We start from the raw sequence: 21,294 nt of genomic DNA, 5'->3' as shown, positions 1-21,294 counted from the left end.
GAATTCCCTCCACTCCATGCAAGGCACTGCACAATTGGCCTACTGCATTCCATGAAATAACTTTGGATCCACTGAGGGCAGCAGCTTAATGGTATTTTGGCTTCAGACAGACAGGTCTTGGAGGATACAACACAGACTGGTCAGGAACTTCTTCTCTGGGCCTGTCCTCGTTAGATAAGTCTGTTTACTTAGGTCTGTACTGTAAGAGGTCATTGGTCACACTGCAGAGTAATGGAAAGGCCTCTCTTAACTGGTTTATTGGGACAATGACTCATGCTCTTTAAAGAGACATTGTCAGATGGAACAGTAGAGTAAGAATGCAGAGTAGCCTTGTCTGACAGGGATGAAGTGGCATTAACAATGGGTCTCTTTCTTTTAAGAGTATGTGTTTTCTTAGATATGGCAGGAGGAAGGATAACTTTCCAGCTTCATTCTGACCACCATGAAGCCCTTGGTTTTCAGTGAAGGTTAAGTCCAGCAGGAAGGAGAGAGAATGAGTTAAATCCCAAAGGAAAATCTTGTTTTGAAGTCCCTGTGCCTATGCTGAATGAACATAACTCTTAGAATCAGGTTTCTGGCTTGTCACGTTTACAACTTCAGAATTCACTTCCCAAGAATATTCTCCAACATTCACTTAAAATTTGTTATTTGCACGAACATCATGACCCAGTAAACCCATTTCTTAGAATATTCCCAGAAAGTGAACACACACAAAAAGCACAAACACAGTCAAAGAGAATTTATTTAGAAGAGTGAACCAAATATTCATAGCAAAGTTTTGCAATATTTGCCCATGTCTGCTGTGCTCTAATGTAGGCCACATCGGTTGGTGAATTGTTCTTAGAAGAACAGGTTCTTTTCTGAGCTAGGCCCAGATACTTTCTAAATACAGCTGACAACCATAACAGTGACTCAGAAAATCACTTGTAGTTTCTTCTTCTTCTTCTGCTCAATAAAAAACATGAAGGCCATAAGTGAGAGCAGCCATAACATGCTTACACATAAAATACTCTCTACTCTGTTTTATATTATAATTGACTGAGCAAAAAGGTTATTTCTCCCTCCAAGATACAACATGTCATGTTTTTTGACCTTATCACCTATCAGTAAATCTCCCCTGGTCTTAAAATCTTAGGCCAATCTCCTAATCCTCTAGCTGCAGGGAGTTGTCAGTCAGTGTAACGCTAATGTAATCTACCCAGAGTTCGAACTGGAGCCTATTTTAGTTAACAAATGGGCTTCAAAACCTCTGAATTTCAAGCTAACAATTTAAAACAGGGTTGTCAAATTCCTGGGCTGTTTAATGTAGTTATTCTACCACCCATGACAGAATCAGATTCTGCAGACGGCAAGGTTGGTTTGGTATTTTTAATTAAGTTTTTAGTTCTAATGGTTGAGAAGATAATATTCTGAATTGGAACCTGTGTAGGGTTTCAACATTAGGTTGAAAAACACCTGACATCTAAGATAAGTGTTTAACGGTCCCCATTCAATAGGGTGCTAACTCTGAAGTTTAATTATAATTCAAAGGCCAGATTTTCAGATGACTGTGTTCCTGATATACATATCTAATTACCATAATTGTGCATACAAATCAGGCAATTGACTATGCAAATGGACAACTGAACAAAGGGCTGGAATAGCAGTCATTTTCCCCCACTTGAATGTAACTGTGACTTTGTCAACTATGGACTTGTTGAGACTAGGATTTAAAAGTGTGATGTTAGCATGTGTCAGCTAACATGCTAACAAACATGTTTTAAAAGTCTAGCACAGACAAGGCACACTGCCTTTAATGTATGCTAAACTGGTCAAGACAAAGCTGAGGCTTCCCCTAGCATTGAAGAAAGGGTGCCTTGTACACACTAGACTTTAAAAACATGTTTGTTAGAAGATGTTATCTAACATCACACCTTTAAATTCTAGTCTAGACAAGGCCTAGAAGGGCCACACTCTACCCTTAGGGTGACCAGACGTCCCGATTTTATCGGGACTGTCCCGATATTTGCTTGTTTGTCCCGCATCCCGACCGATGTTCGGTCGGGACACGGGACAAACAAGCAAATTTGCCCTCCGCTCCGGCGCACAGGCGGAGCCCGGAGGGGCTCTCGCCCCCCCTGCCCCGACTCCGCCCCCTCCATCCCCCATTGGATCCCTCCCCAAATCCCCACCCTAGCCCTTCCCCCAGCCCCGCCCCCTCACTGGCCCATTGGATCCCTCCCCAAATCCCCGCCCTGGCCCCGCCTCTTCCCCAAGCACGCGGCATTCCTCCTCCCTCCCAGGTTTGCACACGGGCCATGGCCGGGGCCAGGAGCGCAGCGCGGAGGCTGCTTCAGCCCTGCAGCCCCCGAGGCAGCGTGGTGGGTCTGGGGGCAGCGCTGAGCGGGCAGGGCCCGGGTGGGCGGAGACACGCGTGGGGCAGACACGCTCCTGCCGGGAGGGGCTGGGCCCGGCTGCCTGGTTCGCCCCCTGCCCGGGTGGGTCCCCGAGCTCCCCGCGACCGGAGAGGGGCTGCCCGGGGCTGCGGGGGCGAGTGTCCCAGGCGGGGCGGAGTGGAGCAGCCTCTGCTGCGGGGCCGGGGCGACGGAGCCCGGGAGCAGCTAGGCCAGGAGCTGCAGGAGGGGCCCGGAGCGCGGCTCGGCTGCACAGCTTGGAGCCCAGGCTGGGCCCGGGAGCGAGGGGCTGGGGGAGCTGGGGGTGTATCGGGGGTTGGAGCCGAGAGTTGGGTGGAGACGGGGCTGTGCCACTGCCGCCTGGCGGCGGGGGGGGCTCCAGCTTTTTTTTTTTTTGCCCCGCCCCCCCCCCCGGCGTCCCGATATTTCATCTTTGTCATCTGGTCACCCGATCTACCCTTGAGCGTCTACCAACCTCCATTTATCGTCTGTGGTAGCTCCACAGTGGTAGGAGCTTGGTCACAAACTATGTAGCTCCAGCCCATGGATCATAATTAAAAATAAAATTTATCCTAGTTTTACCCATGATGCCTCCCCTATATTAAGTGCTGCATTCCGGATCATACTATCTAGTAATTCACCACTGATCAATATTGAGAAATATTTTTTTTAATCAGTCCTCATGCTGCACGATAGAAGTCAATAAGAGTTTTGCCACCGATTTCAATGGGAGCAGAATCACGTCCTTTATGAGCAGAAGACAAGAGAAGAATTTCAGCTATCTACCGCCCAGAAAAAATGCAATCTATTTTATCTTGTTTTAAAATAAGAATAAAGTTATGGCATTGAGCTATACAGCATTCCCTCACTGAGGGCCAATTTTTGAACCCCTTATTTCCATTGGCAAGCAGGTACTTGCTTGAGTACTGCCACTGAAGTCAATGGGAATTACTGCTCATCAATGGCAGTGAGGCATTCACAAACTGGCCCCTAAGATGGGCACCTCAGAAACCATTTTAAACTTAATATCACAGGCACATCCTGAAAACATAAACAGGGCAGAAGATTTATTACATTATAGGAAGGGACAGGCAGATTTCATTAGGCATGAAGTTCGGCACAAGATTCAAACACAAATTCATTTCAGGTGTGTTTGATGAAATCAGAAAAAGGACATAAACTTGGGGAAATGAACAGCATTAAAGCCACCCCAGTGATATAAACAAATCCTCAATACCTTCCTTTTTAAGAGAAATGAATGCATTTAGAATAAGTGTAAATATTAAGGACTCCAAGGTCTCAAGAGTGAGGTGTTTTATACTGAATCTGCTTCACCTGAATACTTAGAAAATAGATTTTCATTTTCCACCATGATTGGTACAAGCCTTTTATCCAGAATCAATCACATTAAAATCTTTTGTTAAAGCTCTCACTAACCTTCCATGGGGGTATTATTGTCTGGTCGATTTGCAAAGACAACATCCACATACTCGAGCTGCAATCTCTGGAGAGAAGCCTTTAATCCTAGAAGCAGCAAGGAAAAAAAATATATATACCATTAGAAATAGCCAGAATGAAGTTTGGAACACATCACAGAAGAGGTGACAGTTCCGACATATCACTGGACTATTCTAAAATGTACACTGGAGATGGACGATGATGTCTCATGTCTGCTCAGCCACATTAAAAAAATATCAAAGTTTGGCTTCATGCTGAATTCATAGCCCTCCACAAGAATTTTTTTTAATTACACTCAAATTTGGATTGGAAAAGACACCATCTTGGTGAGCCTGTCAATTGGCAGCCTCCAGGGACAGCGTTCACTGATGTTGTTTCAGAGTTAATCTAATCAAAATCCTGTCAGAGAGTATTTTTGCATCACCCTATGGCACATTACATTGGTATGGTTCCACATAATTAAGCCCTGCCACTCCAGGGGCTTTCCAGAAATGAAAACCCAGGGGAAAGGAATCATGACATTGTTACATATTTATGATTACCAAGACTATTACAACCCTGAAAAAATGCGATACCGAACAGGCTCCTTCTACCAAGTTAAACAAAATTTACCCTCTATTTGCAAAAGTTATCCAGCAAATTGCAACAAGCTAAACTCATAACGTTGCACAAATAGCCAGGCTACGGGCTTGTGGCCACTTAGTCCTGGAAGCCAGAAGAGTTGGGTTCTGTTCCTGACTCCTACAGATTTATTATGTGTCAGGACAAAGTCACTTTCTGTATCTCAATTTACTCATCTATAAAATGGGAATAACATTAATGCTTACTGACTTCACACGAGTGCTGGGAGGCTTAATTCATTATATAAGGGCTTGGCTACACTTGCGAGTTACAGCGCAATAAAGGAGCCCCGGGCGCACTAGCTCACTATCCGTCCACCCTGGCAAGGCACGTAGAGCGCTCTGACTCCGTGGCTACAGCGCTGCTGGTACTCCACCTCAACGAGTGGAATAACGTTTGCTGTGCCCCCGCTGGAGCACCGCAGTGCTAGTGTGAATGAGGTGTTGCATTACTGCACTCTGACTGACCTCCGGAAACGTCCCATAATCCCCTTAAGTCAAGTGGCCACTCTTGTCATTGTTTTGAACTCGCTGTAGGAAGGCGGATATGCCCTTTCAAAGCTCCATTTCTGACAGCTGGCTGCTTATCTGCTCCGGGAAAAAGGAATGCTGCTTGCTTTGAGTGAGTGAGAGAGAGGCGGGGGGAAGGGGGGGGTCTGAATTTACAAGACAGCATGCTGACACGCTCTCAGCCCCACAAAAACCCACTCTCTCTCCCTCCACATACACACAACACACTCCCTGTCACACTCCACTCCACCCCTCGCAATTGAAAAGCACGTTGCAGCCACTTGCATGCTGGGATAGCTATCACAATGCACTGCTCTTTGTGGCGTTGCAAGAGCTGCTAATGTGGCCACGCCAGTGCGCTTCTAGCTGAGGGTGTAAACACTTGGCAGCGTTTTCCCTGCTGCAGTCTCCAAAGGCTGGTTTAACTCCCAGCGCTCTACAACTGCAAGTGTAACCATGCCCTAAGTGCTTTGAGATCTATAGTTTGATCATGCTATAGGAATGCAAGACTCTATGTGGTCTTTTCATAGCAGTAAGGTGAATATGTAATATGTCTGAGTGCTCCCACATAGTGTACTGTAATGCTAAATTTATTTTAAATTGTTTAATACCCTACCTTGCCCCCCCCAAAAGAGGACTAGAACCTTGGTTGATGTAAACTGGCTTATTTCCAGAGGGCTAAATCCCCAGCTGGTGTAAATCAGAGCTACATCAGCTATAAATAAAAGTTGTGGGGTGTTTATAATGACACGATTATAACAACAATTCAGAAAACAGATAAAATATATATTTCCAGAGAACTAGTGTACTATATTTTTAAATGGAGAACCTGGCTCATTTAAATTAGTTATAAAAAGTGAATGATCATTTTTGTAAGCACCTAAGCAAACTGCATCCCTTTGCTACAAATCACAGCGCTTATCTTGTTTGAAAATGTTTTAGAAATCTTTCAGGAAGTTGTACAGTGAAGACCTCTCGTCTAGCTTCATAAATAAAACCCTCTGTTCGTGACACCTCACACAGGCACACTGTACCTCGAATTAAAGTATAACTACCACTGGCTAGTGCGGATATAGTATATCATGGAATGCACAGCTTTACAATATTCAAAGAGAACTAGGGACAGATAGTTCAAGTTCTCTTTGAATATTGTAAAGCTGTGCATTCCATGATATACTATATCCATATGAAGGTTAAAGGTCCTTTTCCTGTCTTTTTCTTTTGTGTCTAAAATGATCAGTATCTTAACTGTAACACGGCAAAAGGTTTGCAGTGAACAATTCATTAAATGTATTCAGCCTTTTTTTCTGCTTGTGAACTATCTGTAAACAGGTTTAGTGGAAGAATGGTTCATACAAACGTATTCCAGCTTGCGCATTGGTGGCAAATAATTTGCCACAACTACTACTTCACATTTTCTCCTCATAATTTGCTATGCATGCTGTGTATAATAAACCAAACCAAAACCCTAGATCCAGCTACAGTAACGCCTCGCTTAACGTTGTAGTTATGTTCCTGAAAAATGCTAAGCGAAACCAATTTCCCCATAAGAATTAATGTAAATAGAGGGGGTTAGGTTCCAGGGAAATGTTTTTTGCCTGACAAAAGACATTGTGTGTGTGTATATATATATATATATACACACACACACACACACACACACATACACAGTATAAGTTTTAAACAAACAATTTAATACTGTACACAGCAATGATGATTGTGAAGCTTGGTTGAGGTGCTGGAGTCAGAGGGTGGGATATTTTCCCAGGGAATGCCTTACTGCTAAATAATGAACTAGCACTCAGCTGAGCCCTCAAGGATTAACACATTGTTGTTAATATAGCTTCACAGTCTACAAGGCAGCATGAATGGAGGGAGGGGAGACAGCATGGCAGAGAGAGACAGAGACACACTGTGTGTGTGAGAGAGGGAGAGAGCGAGAGAGAGATGCGCATTGCCCCTTTAAGTACGCTGACCCCACACTAAGTACATTGCCTTTTTAAGTAGATCAGCAAGTTGAGACAGCAGCTGCTGCCAGCAAGCTCCCTCCATCCTGAGCCCTGTCGTGTCCCATCCCCCCCCCCCCGTGGAGATGGGGGGCAGGATGTGGGGAAGGGGATACCCTGACATTAGCACCCCTTCCCCCACACACACACCCCGCCCCGCACAGCAAGCAGGAAGCTCCCGGGAGCAGCTCCAAGGAAGAGAGCAGGAGCAGCACATGGCAGTGGGGGGAGGGACAGCTGAACTGCTAAGCAATTGATAGCCTGCTGGGCTGCTGCTGCTGCACAGGGAACTTAGGGGAGTGGGGAGCTGATGAGGGGCTGCCAGTCCATCCAAGCCCCCACCACTAGCTCCAACGGGCTGCTCTTCCTGCAAGCAGTGGACAAAGCAGGCGGCTGCCAAACAACATGATAAGGGAGCATTGCGCAACTTTAAACAAACATGGTCTCTAATTGATCAGCAATGAGGCTTGAGCCCATCTCTATAGCATAGTATATTATTACTATGCATAATTAATAGTTATAGGTCTGAACATTTCTTTTTCTAACTTGCTTTATTTTTAACACTAGCAATGTTTTGGATCAAATGTGAATACACCTAGAAGAACAGGGCATACATTTTAACAGCTTTTGCAATAGCCACCGGACACAATTAGGTTTTATCTCATATGTGAGAGGCAAGACTAATCATCTCCAAGATTCACAACTCAATAAAAAGTATTTCATTTTTCGCCATGCCTGTAAATTTCAATTACTGCAAAATAAAATCTACTCAAGTGGCATATTTTTCATATGAAATTTGATATTGAAATTTAACAGGATCAGTATCACTTAGCAAAGAGCTTGGTTGTGTAATTATGCACACCAAACATTTCTCTGTGGGAATCTGCAAGATTTTATTTTAGCACATAGTGCATGGAATTCTTAGCTTTAGAATAAGCGGGCTGACATAGCACATAATTTTGTAGCAAAACATATCATACAAATTCCTTTCAGAACAGAAGACAGAAGCAGGTCAAATAGCCACAAGAAATGGGTGGCTTGAAATCCCTTTGTGTAGTGTATGAACACAGCTATAGGGGCAGATTCTTTCTTGCTGTAATGTAGAAGGAGCTTTCCTTCCCGTAAGTTCCCTCCCCTTCATGATGGCACCAAACACAATAGCAGCTCTGTGCTCTGGGAAGTACAGAATTGTGGGGCCCTGGCTGTATTGCATTCCTTGCAATAACTTGCAGAGGTGAGGGACCAGCCTGCATGGGGAGTGCCTCCACATGCAGGGGAAGTGTACACATTGCACTGTACCTCTGTGGTCAGGAACTAGCCAGAGGGATTTCAGTCTACCCATCTCTCCTAGCTATTTGACCTGCTTCTGCTTTCTCTTGTGAATGGAATTTGTATTGCATATTCTTTACACTGCTATGAAATTGTATGTTATACACCTAATCTGCTTACTCTAAAGCACAAGGACACCATGTGCTGGGTGCTAAAATATAATCAGCAGTTTTTGGCATGTACTGTTAAGCAGCCAAGCTCTTCTGTATTGTCCTTGCTTAATTTCCATATCAAACTCTATAACAAAAATGCACCTCTTGAAGCACTATCCTCCCACACACTCTCCCCGGAGTGGCAAGAAGGCTCATGGAGCTTAACATGGGGCTGAGTTTGTCTGGCACAATCTGATCCTTAATATTTTGGTACACTATATGAAGATCTCAAGAGACAAATCTGCAGAAACTTCAACCAGCCTCAGCACCCATAATTGTGTATTGCCCAAGTATTTATCCAAACTCAATTTTGTACATACAGATATGTATTATTATTAAACATGTATATTGCAGGAGCACAGAGAAGCCAACTGGGTTGCCCATTGTGCAAGGCACTGTCCAGACATGTGCACGTATTCAAGGGATGAGGCATGCAAGCCAAAAACCTGGCCACATAATTTTGGGCATTAAAAGTTAGAAGCTGGTTTTAAACTTTTGGCTTCTATGGGCCTTCTCGTCTACTCTCACACTTCAGTCCCATAAACAGACCAAACCCATTTGGTCTATTTCATGTTTCAGCTCCTTTTTTGCATGCCCCTCCAACATTCTTCTTTCAGGTGACTCAGAGCAATGCTATCACCTCCTCCTCTCCATGACTTGCATCCTATTGAACTATTGGTATTAACTCAATCACTCCCTTCCTCTATTTTCTCTTTTTACTAACATTCATTTTCCTTTTATGATCTGTACTCAGGGTTTTAAATACAAAGGGCTTCCAATATTGCTTCAAGAATGCTTTTAAGATGTCAATTTTGGATGAAATCATAAACCTTTCCAAGAAGCTGCATTCTCCCTATAGGAAGTTTGCAGCTGAGACTGCTCACACTTAATACCAGATAACTGAGTCTGGGATTTTCTTCTGTGTTCTATAGGCACATTACATACAAAAACAACATTAAATATTTTCAGATCAGCTGTTGGCCCCACCCCCTTAGGTCACCCATCATCCAGAGAGACTCAAAAGGTGATAGGGGTGGCAACTGGCTGGACTGGGTTTGCTGGGGGTTTCCCAGGGTATACGCCAGGGACTGCTTGCCCCTCCTGATTAATCATAGCTCAGCTTGGTGCTGTGCTGCTAGTGGTATGAAACCCTCTTATACAGGCTGGAAGGGAGGGAAGAGCTGCCCCCGCATTTAGACTGAGCGGGAGAAGAGCAAAAGAGAACAGAGGCATTCAGAAGGAGGTGAAGTACCACATACAGAGGAGAAATGGGAAGAATACACAAATGAGAAATGGAACAAATGATAAGAACAATGGAGAATAAAAGAAAGATTTCAAGAGATTATGGGTCAGGTCCTCAGCTGGTGTAAATCATCAAAGCTCCGGAGACTTCAATGGAGTAACATTCACCAACCGGGGTCTTGCCCACAGATTTTAAACTTTTTCAAATACACAAAACCAGGAGGAGTTCTTTGTTTCGGTTTGTGTGCTCAGGTCCTGCCCTTCTCAAGTTCTCCCTCTCTCCTTTATGCTTCTCTTGTTTCAGTAAAGAGGTCTGTACAACACAGATTCTTCCCAGCCATTTTTGCCATATCCAGTCATTTTTGCCATTTTATTGAACAGATCAGGTGAAAGGAGATTTATCTAGCATGATCAAAATCCCCAGCCAGTAAACAGCCAACAAGAGGCGACAACAGGATCATTTAAAATTCAGTCGGACTTCACAAGTGCAAATATTGGGGCTGATCCCATTGAACTCCTATTCATTTTATAAAGAATAGGATTGGGCATATTCTCAAGAACAATGTTTTAAACCTCCAGCAGTCTGCCCAAGGCAAGCAATACTGGGAGATAGGGTGTAATTAATGAGGGGTTTAGGTGAGCAATATCCCTGAAAAAACTGTATCCAATAATATGTGTCACAGATTGCTGAATGGATTTGTTTAACAAGTCAATGATTAAAAAGCAGATGATGTAGATGTAAAGTATTTGAAGTTTCTTGTATGCATTGCATTTCTTCACCCCTTGTGCAGAGATCCAGCATGAGGCCCTCTGCTCCACTTAGGCCTCCAAACTGGGACTGCACAAGAGGTTGGCTGTCTGAGCAGCTGCAGTGGGGTGCCTGAGCAGCCCCAGCTTGCCACAAACTCATCTCCACATCAAGAAATGGAACCGGCATGGAAGATCAATTTGGGGGAGGCCAGCATAGGGGAGGGGCTGTGGATCCATTTTTATGTTCAAACGCCCAAAACTACCATGGAGGGACTATGGCTGTTTTCCAACCCACAGTTTGGAGAAGCAGCTCTGCACACTGGCCCAGGTTGTGACATGAATTTCACCTCTCTTCATCCTCACACTCCATCTGCACTGAGTCCGAATACCTGGGCTTCATGCAAGTGGAGTGAATCTCATCTTTGTTGTGATTAATATGAACAAAAGTATTGTCATGATTAGGCCTCAAACTTCTGGAAGCTTCAGAAAGCAAGCCTTGCAGAATTAAACAAACTTGTGGTCAGGATGCACTGCAACCAAATAACACTTTAGGCTGACTCATTATGTATTGAGATAATCTATTAACCCACGCATAATTTATAAAATCCACATTTACCACATTTGAGGCAATTGGCTACATGGAGATGCGCGGGCGTATAACTTATAAAATCGAAGCAACCACACTAAAAATTTGGCCCACCCTGATTGGATGGTCTGTTTTAAAACACAGCTGACAGATAAGATAAAAAGTACGAAGGCACAGGACTAAAGGTGTGTGTTTCGGTCATAAGGGAAACCTGACCCGCACCCCCTGAACCGAAGGGACATGTACTTTTCGACTGTCTGTACCTGGCCAGTGTGGAAAACGGCCGACTGAAGGATAACGTATTTTCGGACGAATGCAGGGTAAGATTATGGAGTAAAGAAGTCTGGTTGCTCAAGCTGAATTGATCTCAAGTTGTATTGATACTATAGTGTTAAGACTAGTAGTAAGTAGCTAATGAATAACTTTATATGTACTTGTGTTTGTCTTCAGTATAATTTGCCATTTATATTAATCCTTATTCAGGGCTGGTCTTTAATCTCTCTTTTCTTATTTTGTCTGTGTTGCCTTTACAGCCGGAGGTCATTAAAAACTTTTTTTGAGGAATGAGTAGTTTTAATTTCTCTTATATGGGCACTACTCAACCTCATTACATCTGTGTTAGGAAGTAACGATCATCCAGGGCACAACTAGGGCCCTGATGCATGTCCCCTTCTTCCTTCATCTCCGCGTTGTTTTTTCCCCCTTATTCAAGATGCTCCTTAAGCCAGATGGATTCTTGGAATTGATAAGGCACATTTACAGCACATACCTTCAATGATGTGTTTTCTTGAAAGTCCCCTTTCTGTTTCAGCTCTGCAAAGGTAAAATTACTATTAGTGTGGGTGTTATAATAATAATAATAATAATAATAATAACAACACTCCTAAAGAACTGATGTTCTTAGATTTGCTAATTTTATATTCCAGTCAGAACAAGCTTTAAATGTTTGAGAAATGAGAAAATTAGAACTCAAATAACAGAGCTACCCTTCACTGGAGAAGAAACAACCAAATTCCAGAGACAATAGCATCCAGAAGCAACAACATTCCTATTAATAATACCCAGTAACGTTCATCCTTTCTATAGTAATGTACAACCTGACATGCAAGTTATCATTCTTTTAGAAGTGGGAGCATGCAGTGATTAAGTTTCATTGGAAGATGAAGCAAAACCCAATACAAGCTTCAATTAAATTTGATGGACTAGGATTTGATCTAATCCCCTGTCTTAACTGGTCGCCTCAGAACAACCTTATTGAAACTTTCTTGTTCACACCACCTTTTGACAACTATTCCAAAAGGATATAAAATAGAATTAATGCTTTTCCCTCAAATGTAGACATACTGTCAGTTTTATGAACTACAACAAAGTAATTAATTTGGGCTTTCAGAGATGCTGCAGTCCTTATTCAGACAAAACTCCACTTGACGAGTCAATAGGAATTTTGCTTGAGTAAGGACTGCAGGATCAGGATCAGAGTTATTAAACGATGACAGTCTCATCGTGTATTGTATATTTTGTAGACATCCCACTTCTAAGGAAAAACTACAAGAAATTACATACATTTTATGTGGCCCATATTTCAAATCTAAACTAGATTTAGAGGCAATATAACATTTTATAATCTTTCTTGCAGACTGTTTAATTTTGTATGTGTTTGCAACATATCAACCATATTTTGAGTCTGAAGCAAATATGGGGGAGGGGATAGCTCAGTGGTTTGAGCATTGGCCTGCTAAACCCAGGGTTGTGAGTTCAATCCTTGAGGGGGCCACTTAGGGATCTGGGGCAAAATCAGTACTTGGTCCTGCTAGTGAAGGCAGGGGGCTGGACTCGATGACCTTTCAAGGTCCCTTCCAGTTCTAGGAGATGGGATATCTCCATTAATTTATAATTTATTTATAATTTATAATGACACAAAGTGAAACAAGACCATTACTATAATCTACAGTACTGAAATGCATAGCATTCTCTTACTTATATCCAGAGTCTGCCGGAGAACCCAAAACCTACATCCCATCTCTCCAGCTTCAGAATTTATGGTAAATAACTTCAGTGAAATGAGAAGATCATTTTATTCTTTTATACAACATGTCCAAAGAAAAACTCCCAGTTCAACACGTTGCAGTTTTTTTTATGAATTATGATAAGGAGTAAACTTTACATTTTTTCTGAGACATTCTGGTAGCCTTTGATTTCAGTGCGTTTCAAAATGCACTGTGCAGATCAAATTGGAAGAAAGGCAGACAGACAGAAAGATTGTACAGAGTTTGAAAAGCAAAACCCGTTAAATCTCTTTAAATAATTTAACCAATAGTTCAAACACTGGCAACACATCAGAAGTAAATTCAGCCAGTAAAATTTGTGCTTCAAGCCCACAACAGAGGGCAAACTCTCTTTCCTTTAGCTCAACACTAAGAGAAATGGCCCATTTTTATCTCAAACAAGATGGTCTTTTTTATCTGAGCTCGCTGCAGGGAGTGAGCTTAACTCAAACCCACAGGTCAGGCAGATATTTTTAACAATGTGTTAAATAAAATGCTATCATGTTGGCAGGATTGGGCGGCTTTTCTCCTGTGGAGTATTATGCTGGTTGAGCTCCTTCTGATTTCATCCATGTTTTGGAAATGGGAGTTTAAGAGACTGCACTTGAACAATCTAAATGAATTATCTTGCATCAAAAGAGTGCAGCTGGGTTATTCCTTTTGGTGCCATTTGCTAGGGTCTAATGCCAGGTCGATATCTTTGTTGAGCACTGACTTCTTTAAAAGTCTTCTTCAAATGAGCACAAATTAGCCCCAAGATTTCACTAACCTGTATATAACTTGGTTGCCTTAAAGGGATAAAGACATGCAGAATCAAACTATTCTCTATAACCATACAATTATAAAACTTACTTTCCACCCCAGTAGAGTTTTGTTGTTATGACCAGACTGGACCTCCTATACATAAAAAAGAAAAAGCATGTTGCAATTTTGTTTTTAACAGGCATATGGAGTAGAAATCAAAGCAAAAAAACCCACCCTCTTTAGATGTTGTACCACTCCCAAAGTGGCAATTTCTTTTTATTTACAGCTAAAGCAGTCATAAGGTTGGTCTTTAAAGGAGTCCCTCAATTCAAGGTTCTTAACTTTGGCCTGCAGGACAATGCATAACTATGGCTCTATGTTCTGATTGCTTCTGGTGAATAACTATACACTTTTTTATACCAGTCCAAGTGTAGATCATCCAACTTTCATTGTCTGATGAACAAAATGTGGACCCTAAAATAAATAAGGAAAGTAGCTTCTGTACTCTGAGGTATAAGCAAAGTTAGTATTTTCTTGCAGATTTAGGGGCCAGTTCTCCTCTCACAACTGTGTAAATCAGCTGCAACTCCATTGAAATCAATGGAGTTAACTAGTGTGAAAGTGATGGTAGCGAGAGGAACATCAGAGCTGCTCAGTTCAGCATTTAACTCTTCCAGAAAAACAAAACATATTAGTCATGGTTTTAAAGGCTCAATTCTAGAGCTCACAGATAAGGGATTTATGAAATCACATGCTCTGCTGTAGCTGCTGCTAAGCACTTAGAACCCACACTGATTAATGATAAACATCAAACTATTCTGGCAATTTCAATAATGCTGCTGTGTTAAGAGAAAAGTGTAGAAAATGTCACCAAAAGCATCTGATGTAAATTACTGTTATGAAACTACTTCAATGAGAAGCAGTATGAATATTGTTATACAGTGACCTTGAGATATTAAAACCAAAAGAATGATCCATTTGCTAGGTTTGTCTATAAATTCCAATGTATTGCTAAAACAAAGATCTATTGGCTGGAAAATACTTTGCTGTATGCTACAGAATCTTTGTCAACCCTGCTCCAAGGGCCTGACCCAATGGCTATTAGTCAATAGAAAGGCTGCCAATGATTTAAATGAACATTGAACAGGGCCCAGTATTTTGTTGAGACTTCAATCAGCTGCAGGACCACAGCAAGGAAGATTAAACAAAATAGGTTTCAGTTTAAAATGAAGAAACTTAAGAAAATAATACAGCAAGTATTAGACACACTTGCTGACAGTGAATGCCATTAAATATGCACACACAGAATGTACAGTTGAACAAAACAGTTCCACTACATTTACAAGCCTGAACATTTTGGGGGCAAGTTTTCAAGAACAGGGGTTTGCTCCTGATAAAGTCAATGAGATTTCTGCCACTGACTTAAAAAAGAACAGGTTCTGCTCTTATCCCTAGGGGACAGATTTGTAACTCCCTTGGGAGTTAGGCACCTAAATACATTTAAAAATCTGTCCCGGGTGCCTACATTGAATATATTCAAAGGGGCAAAAACATGTAGCAGTGTGTGGGTTAAGGCATCCTTTTAGAAAATTTCCCCATTTTTGTTTAAGATACTCTAAAATTAAAATAATTTGTATTCACTCTTAAAATGCTGCATAGATCCTGGAGATATATTCATGATATAGAGCAGTGACAGGATTTTTTAATCTGTATTTGCACTTTGTTCTGCAGCACACTGAGTCTCTATTGAATAATCATCCCACTAAAGGATACTTATATCTGATGTATTGAAAAATGGAATGCCATTGGGATAATTCCTTAGTGGAGGGATGAACAGGACAGATTGTGGAGATCTTTAAAGATTATGTAAATGCCACTTAAACTACACAAACATATGCTAGTATACACACAGGAATGAATCATTTAAATTAGGTCTAATCTCATATGAGGTATCCAAAAAGAAATCCCATCATGCTTTCTAACTCTTTATATATAACATTACATGAAAAAAAAAAAACATTGCTAAGATTGCAAAGTCAAGCAGTCTCAAGCCAGGCACCCAGAAAACGAGGAACATGCAATTAGAGACCACCTATGAAAAGTTTGGTTTAAGTGACTTGCCCAGCATCACATAGAAACTCTGTCAAAGAGGCAGGGATAAAACACAGTTTTCCAGAGCAGCATTATCTGCCTTAACCATGAGACCATCCTTTCTCTTCCTGCAATCCCCTGCCTCATTCACTACACATTCCAGCTTCTAGAAGGGGAGGTGGGATAGCTCAGTGGTTTGGCCTGCTAAACCCAGGGTTGAGAGTTCGATCCTTGAGGGGGCCACTTAGGGATCTGGGGCAAAATCAGTACTTGGTCCTGCTAGTGAAGGCAGGGGGCTGGACTCGATGACCTTTCGGGGTCCCTTCCAGTTCTAGGAGATAGGATATCTCCATATATTAATTATTATTTATTATTATTATTATAGAACAAATGAGGCTGGGGATCTACAGACAAGAGTCTCCTTCACTGCAACCTGATTGATCCCAAGGTCCATACTGTGCACTGAAGGAGGCAGGGGTCCTATGGAAAAAACAACAGCGTGATGATGATGTAATTAAAGACTATCATAATGTAACACCCAAGGGAGCTGAACTATGGTTGCACAGAAAACCTGAATTCTGGTATTTTCTAACTTTTCCTAACAGTAAAACAACATATTTTTTCCCCAGCCTCATTCTCAAAAAATGGCTGAATCTTTCCAAAAAAATTTCAGACCAAGGCAGACACCTGGTATGGAAACGTTAAGCTCAAACAAAGTTTGGCAAAATTATAAACAACAACTGAAAACAGGGGTTCATAATGGGAAGCATTGGGCAATCTTAGTAATAGGAAGTGCTACCAGCTCTGCCTATGACTTTTATGCCAACTTTTCCAACCAGCTGCCGGGTCCAGCACATGTTAAAAAAGCTACTATTTTTTAAAACAAAAGAATTCAGATATGTTCTGTGGGCCTGATCTTCTACCACCGAAGCAAAAGGGAGTTTTGCCATTGACTTCAATTGCAGTAATTGTCAGGCAGGCTCTAAAAATCTATACAGTACCTCCAGCCCTTATTTTTGATTATGCTTCCCAGAATCACCTCAGCCCTGGGGAGGAAAAAAATGCACTTGAGTATAAAATACTTTAAAGACAAGAATGCACTGAACATAAAGTAAATCATGAAACCCATTATTCATCGGAACTCTCTGCCATACGCACTGATACGTTACATAAAAAAAAATCTGCTCACATTCAACCTTTATTTTTTTCTACTTGACACATTGGCAAATGGCTTATTGCTCCATGTCCTTGCTGACCTGAATGTGCCTTTTTTGCACTGTCTTTATGAGGCAGAGAGTGTAATTTAACAATTCAGTGTCTGTGCTAAACAGAATCAATGTAAATGTCACACTTGTAAAGTCAACTGTGAGTCAACTGATTTGTTTTTAATTGTGGCATGTCTCCCCTCTCCAAATGTCAGCACAGAGTCAGACAGTGATTGGACAGAAACACACTGCAGTTTCAATTTAGCTATAGACTGTCTACCAAATACATTGCAGAAAACTATAAACCAAATCCTTAATAGTCTTGCACGGGCCTATGTGGCCCAAATGCTGCAGAAATGACATTCTGTTGGCAGATGACCCATGCAGCAGAGAAACTGTGCATCAGCCTGAGTGAGTACTGCTCAAGTGACATCTATAGTGGGTCTACACAGGGTGATGTGGAGGAGGGAAGTTGGCCTGTTACCCATAAATGGGAGAATGGCCAGCACAGACTACATTGCCAGTATCCCCTTGAAGCATGTGTTGATGTTAGGGTTTTCTTCCTTCAGCCCCATTGTGCATCAGAGCATATTCATCCAAAACACAACCCTGCAAGTAGGGCTATGTTCTTTTGAAAGTTAGTCAGTTTTAAGGCTGAGTGGTGCAAAGCCGCCTTCATGGAGGCCAGGATCAGGCCCACGACATTTTGGGTGTGTATGCAAAGTCAGTTCAAGGTCATTTTGTCCCATGCAAGAAACAGAGCTGAATATAGAGCGAAATGAAGGGGAGCATGTACTGAGCACAAACCAGGGGGATGAAAGCACTTTTAAGTGCTGGTTTTTCTGTAAGAATCAGGGAGCCCATAAAGGAAGAGAACAGACTGAGGATTTATTTGAAGTGGAGAATGCAGGAAAATGCCCTCTCGCTAAAGATTCTGCTTCCGGTCTCTTAGCACTTGTCTATAGAAGAAAGTCACACTGGTTTAACTGCGCTGATGCAGGGGAGTAAGGGGACATAAAACACTCACTTCCTCAGACTATGTGGGATGTCAGGGAAGAGAACAGCTTCCGCAGTGAGAGGGCGGGACCTGGGCAGAGACTTGGCTCCACCTCCTCTAATGATGGCCCAGGAGCTAATCTGGCATGGAGAGGGAGGTAATCTGCAAAGCAACAGCACTTTACTTCCCCGCCCAGAGCCAGTGGGGTGACCAGGTAATGAACTGTGACTTTCAGAGTCACAATCCGTCCCCTGGTCTGCAGCTAGGGCAGCTGAACTGCACACTGCCCCTTACCCAGGGCAGGCTGTGATCTCACAGTCTAGCCCAAATGAATAAAGTGAGTGATTAATATTTGTATAGAATCTTTTTCTTCTTCTTTTAATTAAGCCATGGCATTAAGAGCCTTAGTCCCCCTTCCATAAAAGCCATTTCCTGACATTTTGGATAAGGATTTCAATGCTGTCAGCATCATGTGCTGTTAATCATCATCATCAAGAGGTGTGCTGACTTTTCATTTATTCCGGATGTTTTTATCCAGACATCAATAGTGAAATGCACAGAGTAGTTTACATGTGAGATACGAGCAATGCATTTAGACTTGTTAGCCTAATCCAGTTCTCTCCTTCCAGAATGGGACCCCAAAAATAGGTTCTCTATTTATTTTCTCAGTGTGGATACTGAGCCGGAATCTCAGCTGGTGTAAACTGGCACAGAAATTAATGGAGTTAGGATGATTTACCCAGCTGGGGGTCTGGTCCATTATCTTCCACTAAAAAATCAGGACTTCATTTAAAAGTTCTTGGCAGGAGACCACTTTCTTCTTTGCCAACACAATGGCATTGATGTAACTACATATAACTGACACTGGACAAAGAGTCCCACCCCTCTCCCCCCAGCTTAAATATGGCCATGGCTGTAGGCATTGCGGAAGTGATTAATGCACTCTTTAGGAGGTGGCCCTGCATATGGAGCCCTCTCTGTTCCCTGTTCAACTTGAAACAGGGAAAAATGCAGCCAAGTACCCTACATTCCTGGCAAGAGGATAGGTGCCTGCCTGAGAGGTGGAAGAAGAACACAGATGTCCCAGTCTCTCTCATAGGAAATATGAGGTTCCACATAAGCAGCATTTGTTTCTTAGAAAACTGGTGTTTATTAAGGCGTCATTATAGGACAAGGGGGTAGGCTGTGGAGTAGAGCAGAAGTCACCCCAGCAGCATGGTGAGTGTTTCACCTGGAGGGGAGTGCCAAATTTTCACATCCAATCGCCAAATCAGGTGCTTGGGCCAGGTTTGCTGAAAGACTTGGCCAAGTCTGCAAACCTGAGCTATGCTCATTGTATTATACGGCATGGCTGGATCTTAAAAGCACCCAGTGAACTCTGCAAACTGGAGAGGAAAAAACATTTCACATGAAGCACTATGAAAGAAAAGCCCCGGTTTTCCACAGAGTTTGTGGCACTTTGTTACCCTGGTATAGAGGAGCGGACTCACCCCTGCGGCGCCTCTTGCTGGTCATCTCGGGAATTAGCTTGTTCCAGCTCCAGAGCGCCCTCTGCAGGCCAGTGATCCACCTGACCTCTGGCCCCCATGTCCACCCCTGGACTCCGGTGCCCTTTTGTCTGGGGTGTTGCCCCCTGGCAGTACCCCCACAGTTCTGGGTCTCCTCCTCCCAGGGGAACCCCCACCCACTATCCCCACTTTGCCTCAGTCTTGGCTACTGCCCAGTCTCCATTTAGCCCCCGTTCACTGGGGCAGACTGCAGTATCAGCCACTCATCACAGGCAAAGGGTTTCGGACCTGCTGCCTCTGCCTACCTGTGGGCTGCCTCCTGCAACCCAAGTGCCCCTTTGGCCTTACCCTAGACCTGCAGCCTGGGGCTTTCATAGGCCAGAGCTCCCCAGCTCCCTTGGCCTTTCCCCAGCCCTGCTCCACTCTAGGCACTCAGTTAAGCTCCCTGCAGCCAGGCCCTTCTCTCCCTGAACACAGAGAGAAACTTCTTCTGGGCCTCTGGCTCACAGCCTTTTATAGGGACCAGCTGGGCCTGATTGGGGCATGGCCCAGCTGTGGCTACTTCCCCAATCAGCCTAGCATTTCCCCACCACAGCCCTCTTCCTGGCTGTTTTAAGCCCTTCAGGGCCGGAGCGGGTAACCACCCCGCTACACCTGGGTAAAAGCTAAACCCCAATGTTACTAAGTTCTTGGAGGACACCCAAAACCTCTAGTGAGATAAAACTGGGGTGAAGTTCAATAACCTACTAAGAGGGTGGGGGCACAAAGGCACTTGGGATCAAACTCAATTTCATAAAAAGGAAATATGTAACATCAGGGTTTACCTGTATCTAAAGCCAATCTTTCACATTGGCAAAGTGGTAGGACATCAGACTTCTACAAGCAAGGCCCCATGTTGGGTGATTTGCTCTTGTTCGCAAGGATGTTTAATTTAGAGTTTGAACACATAACTAGACTGGGAACACCCAAAATCCAAGGCAGATCATCCTCCTATGAAGTCTTAGTGCACTACTCCAGTGCGTCCCAATATACATTTATATCTGAGTCAAAATATACCTCAAATGACACTAGTGCCGATCTGCAGTAACTCCATATAAAGTCAATAGGGTTACTCCAGATTTACACCAGAGTAACTGAAAATATAACCTGATATGCTTCTGTGGTTGCATTTGTTTAAAGGCTGAGTTAGGTTGGCAGTGAATAAATAGGGAGTTAAACAAAGTGAAACTTGGCTTGGTAAAACACTCCAACACCTTGAGCCACACATACACTTACTTTCCAGCTGCGTACACCTCCGCTGTATCAAACAGATTTACTCCACTCTCATAAGCGATTGTCATTAGCTGTTCAGCAACCTTAGGGAAGCCAGAGGCATACGATTAGTCAAGTGGCTGCAGAAACAATCCCCAGCATGCCTGACATGCTACTCACCATCTGGCCCAAGGAGCAGGGCTGTGGACCTTGGAAGCCAATCTGACACAACAGGTTCACTGTAACTCCCAACACCCAGCAATGCCAATTAGGGTAGCTGGTGTATCTTGGCCCTATGTCACATCCAGGAGTGGAGCAGTGAATGTATCTGTTCCAGGATATGCAAAGTTGTGGAAATATTTGATTACTTTATTGACAGTTTTGGAGCTTTTCCCTGTGTCATTATG

General features: G+C 43.0%; 1 protein-coding gene across 5 annotated transcripts in view; it reads right to left on the bottom strand.

Moving 5' to 3' along the window:
• The window catches only part of KCNAB1 (potassium voltage-gated channel subfamily A regulatory beta subunit 1), a 246,092-nt gene that overhangs the window by 31,814 nt on the left and 192,984 nt on the right, over positions 1-21,294 (bottom strand). For 3 of the 5 annotated variants that reach the window (XM_065410541.1, XM_065410542.1, XM_065410543.1), the window contains exons 4-8: positions 20,912-20,991; positions 16,928-16,972; positions 13,944-13,988; positions 11,816-11,859; positions 3,831-3,917 (exon numbers count right to left, since the gene is read on the bottom strand). In XM_065410541.1, the coding sequence (XP_065266613.1) occupies positions 3,831-3,917; positions 11,816-11,859; positions 13,944-13,988; positions 16,928-16,972; positions 20,912-20,991 (301 nt within the window). The remainder of the gene's footprint in view (positions 1-3,830; positions 3,918-11,815; positions 11,860-13,943; positions 13,989-16,927; positions 16,973-20,911; positions 20,992-21,294) is intronic. The other 2 variants (XM_065410545.1, XM_065410546.1) reach the window with 1 other exon arrangement.

Source organism: Emys orbicularis, chromosome 9, assembly GCF_028017835.1.
Source record: "Emys orbicularis isolate rEmyOrb1 chromosome 9, rEmyOrb1.hap1, whole genome shotgun sequence".
Lineage (NCBI taxonomy): Eukaryota > Metazoa > Chordata > Testudines > Emydidae > Emys > Emys orbicularis.
Note: the sequence above shows the minus strand (reverse complement) of the source record. Positions and strands in the feature narration are given on the sequence as shown.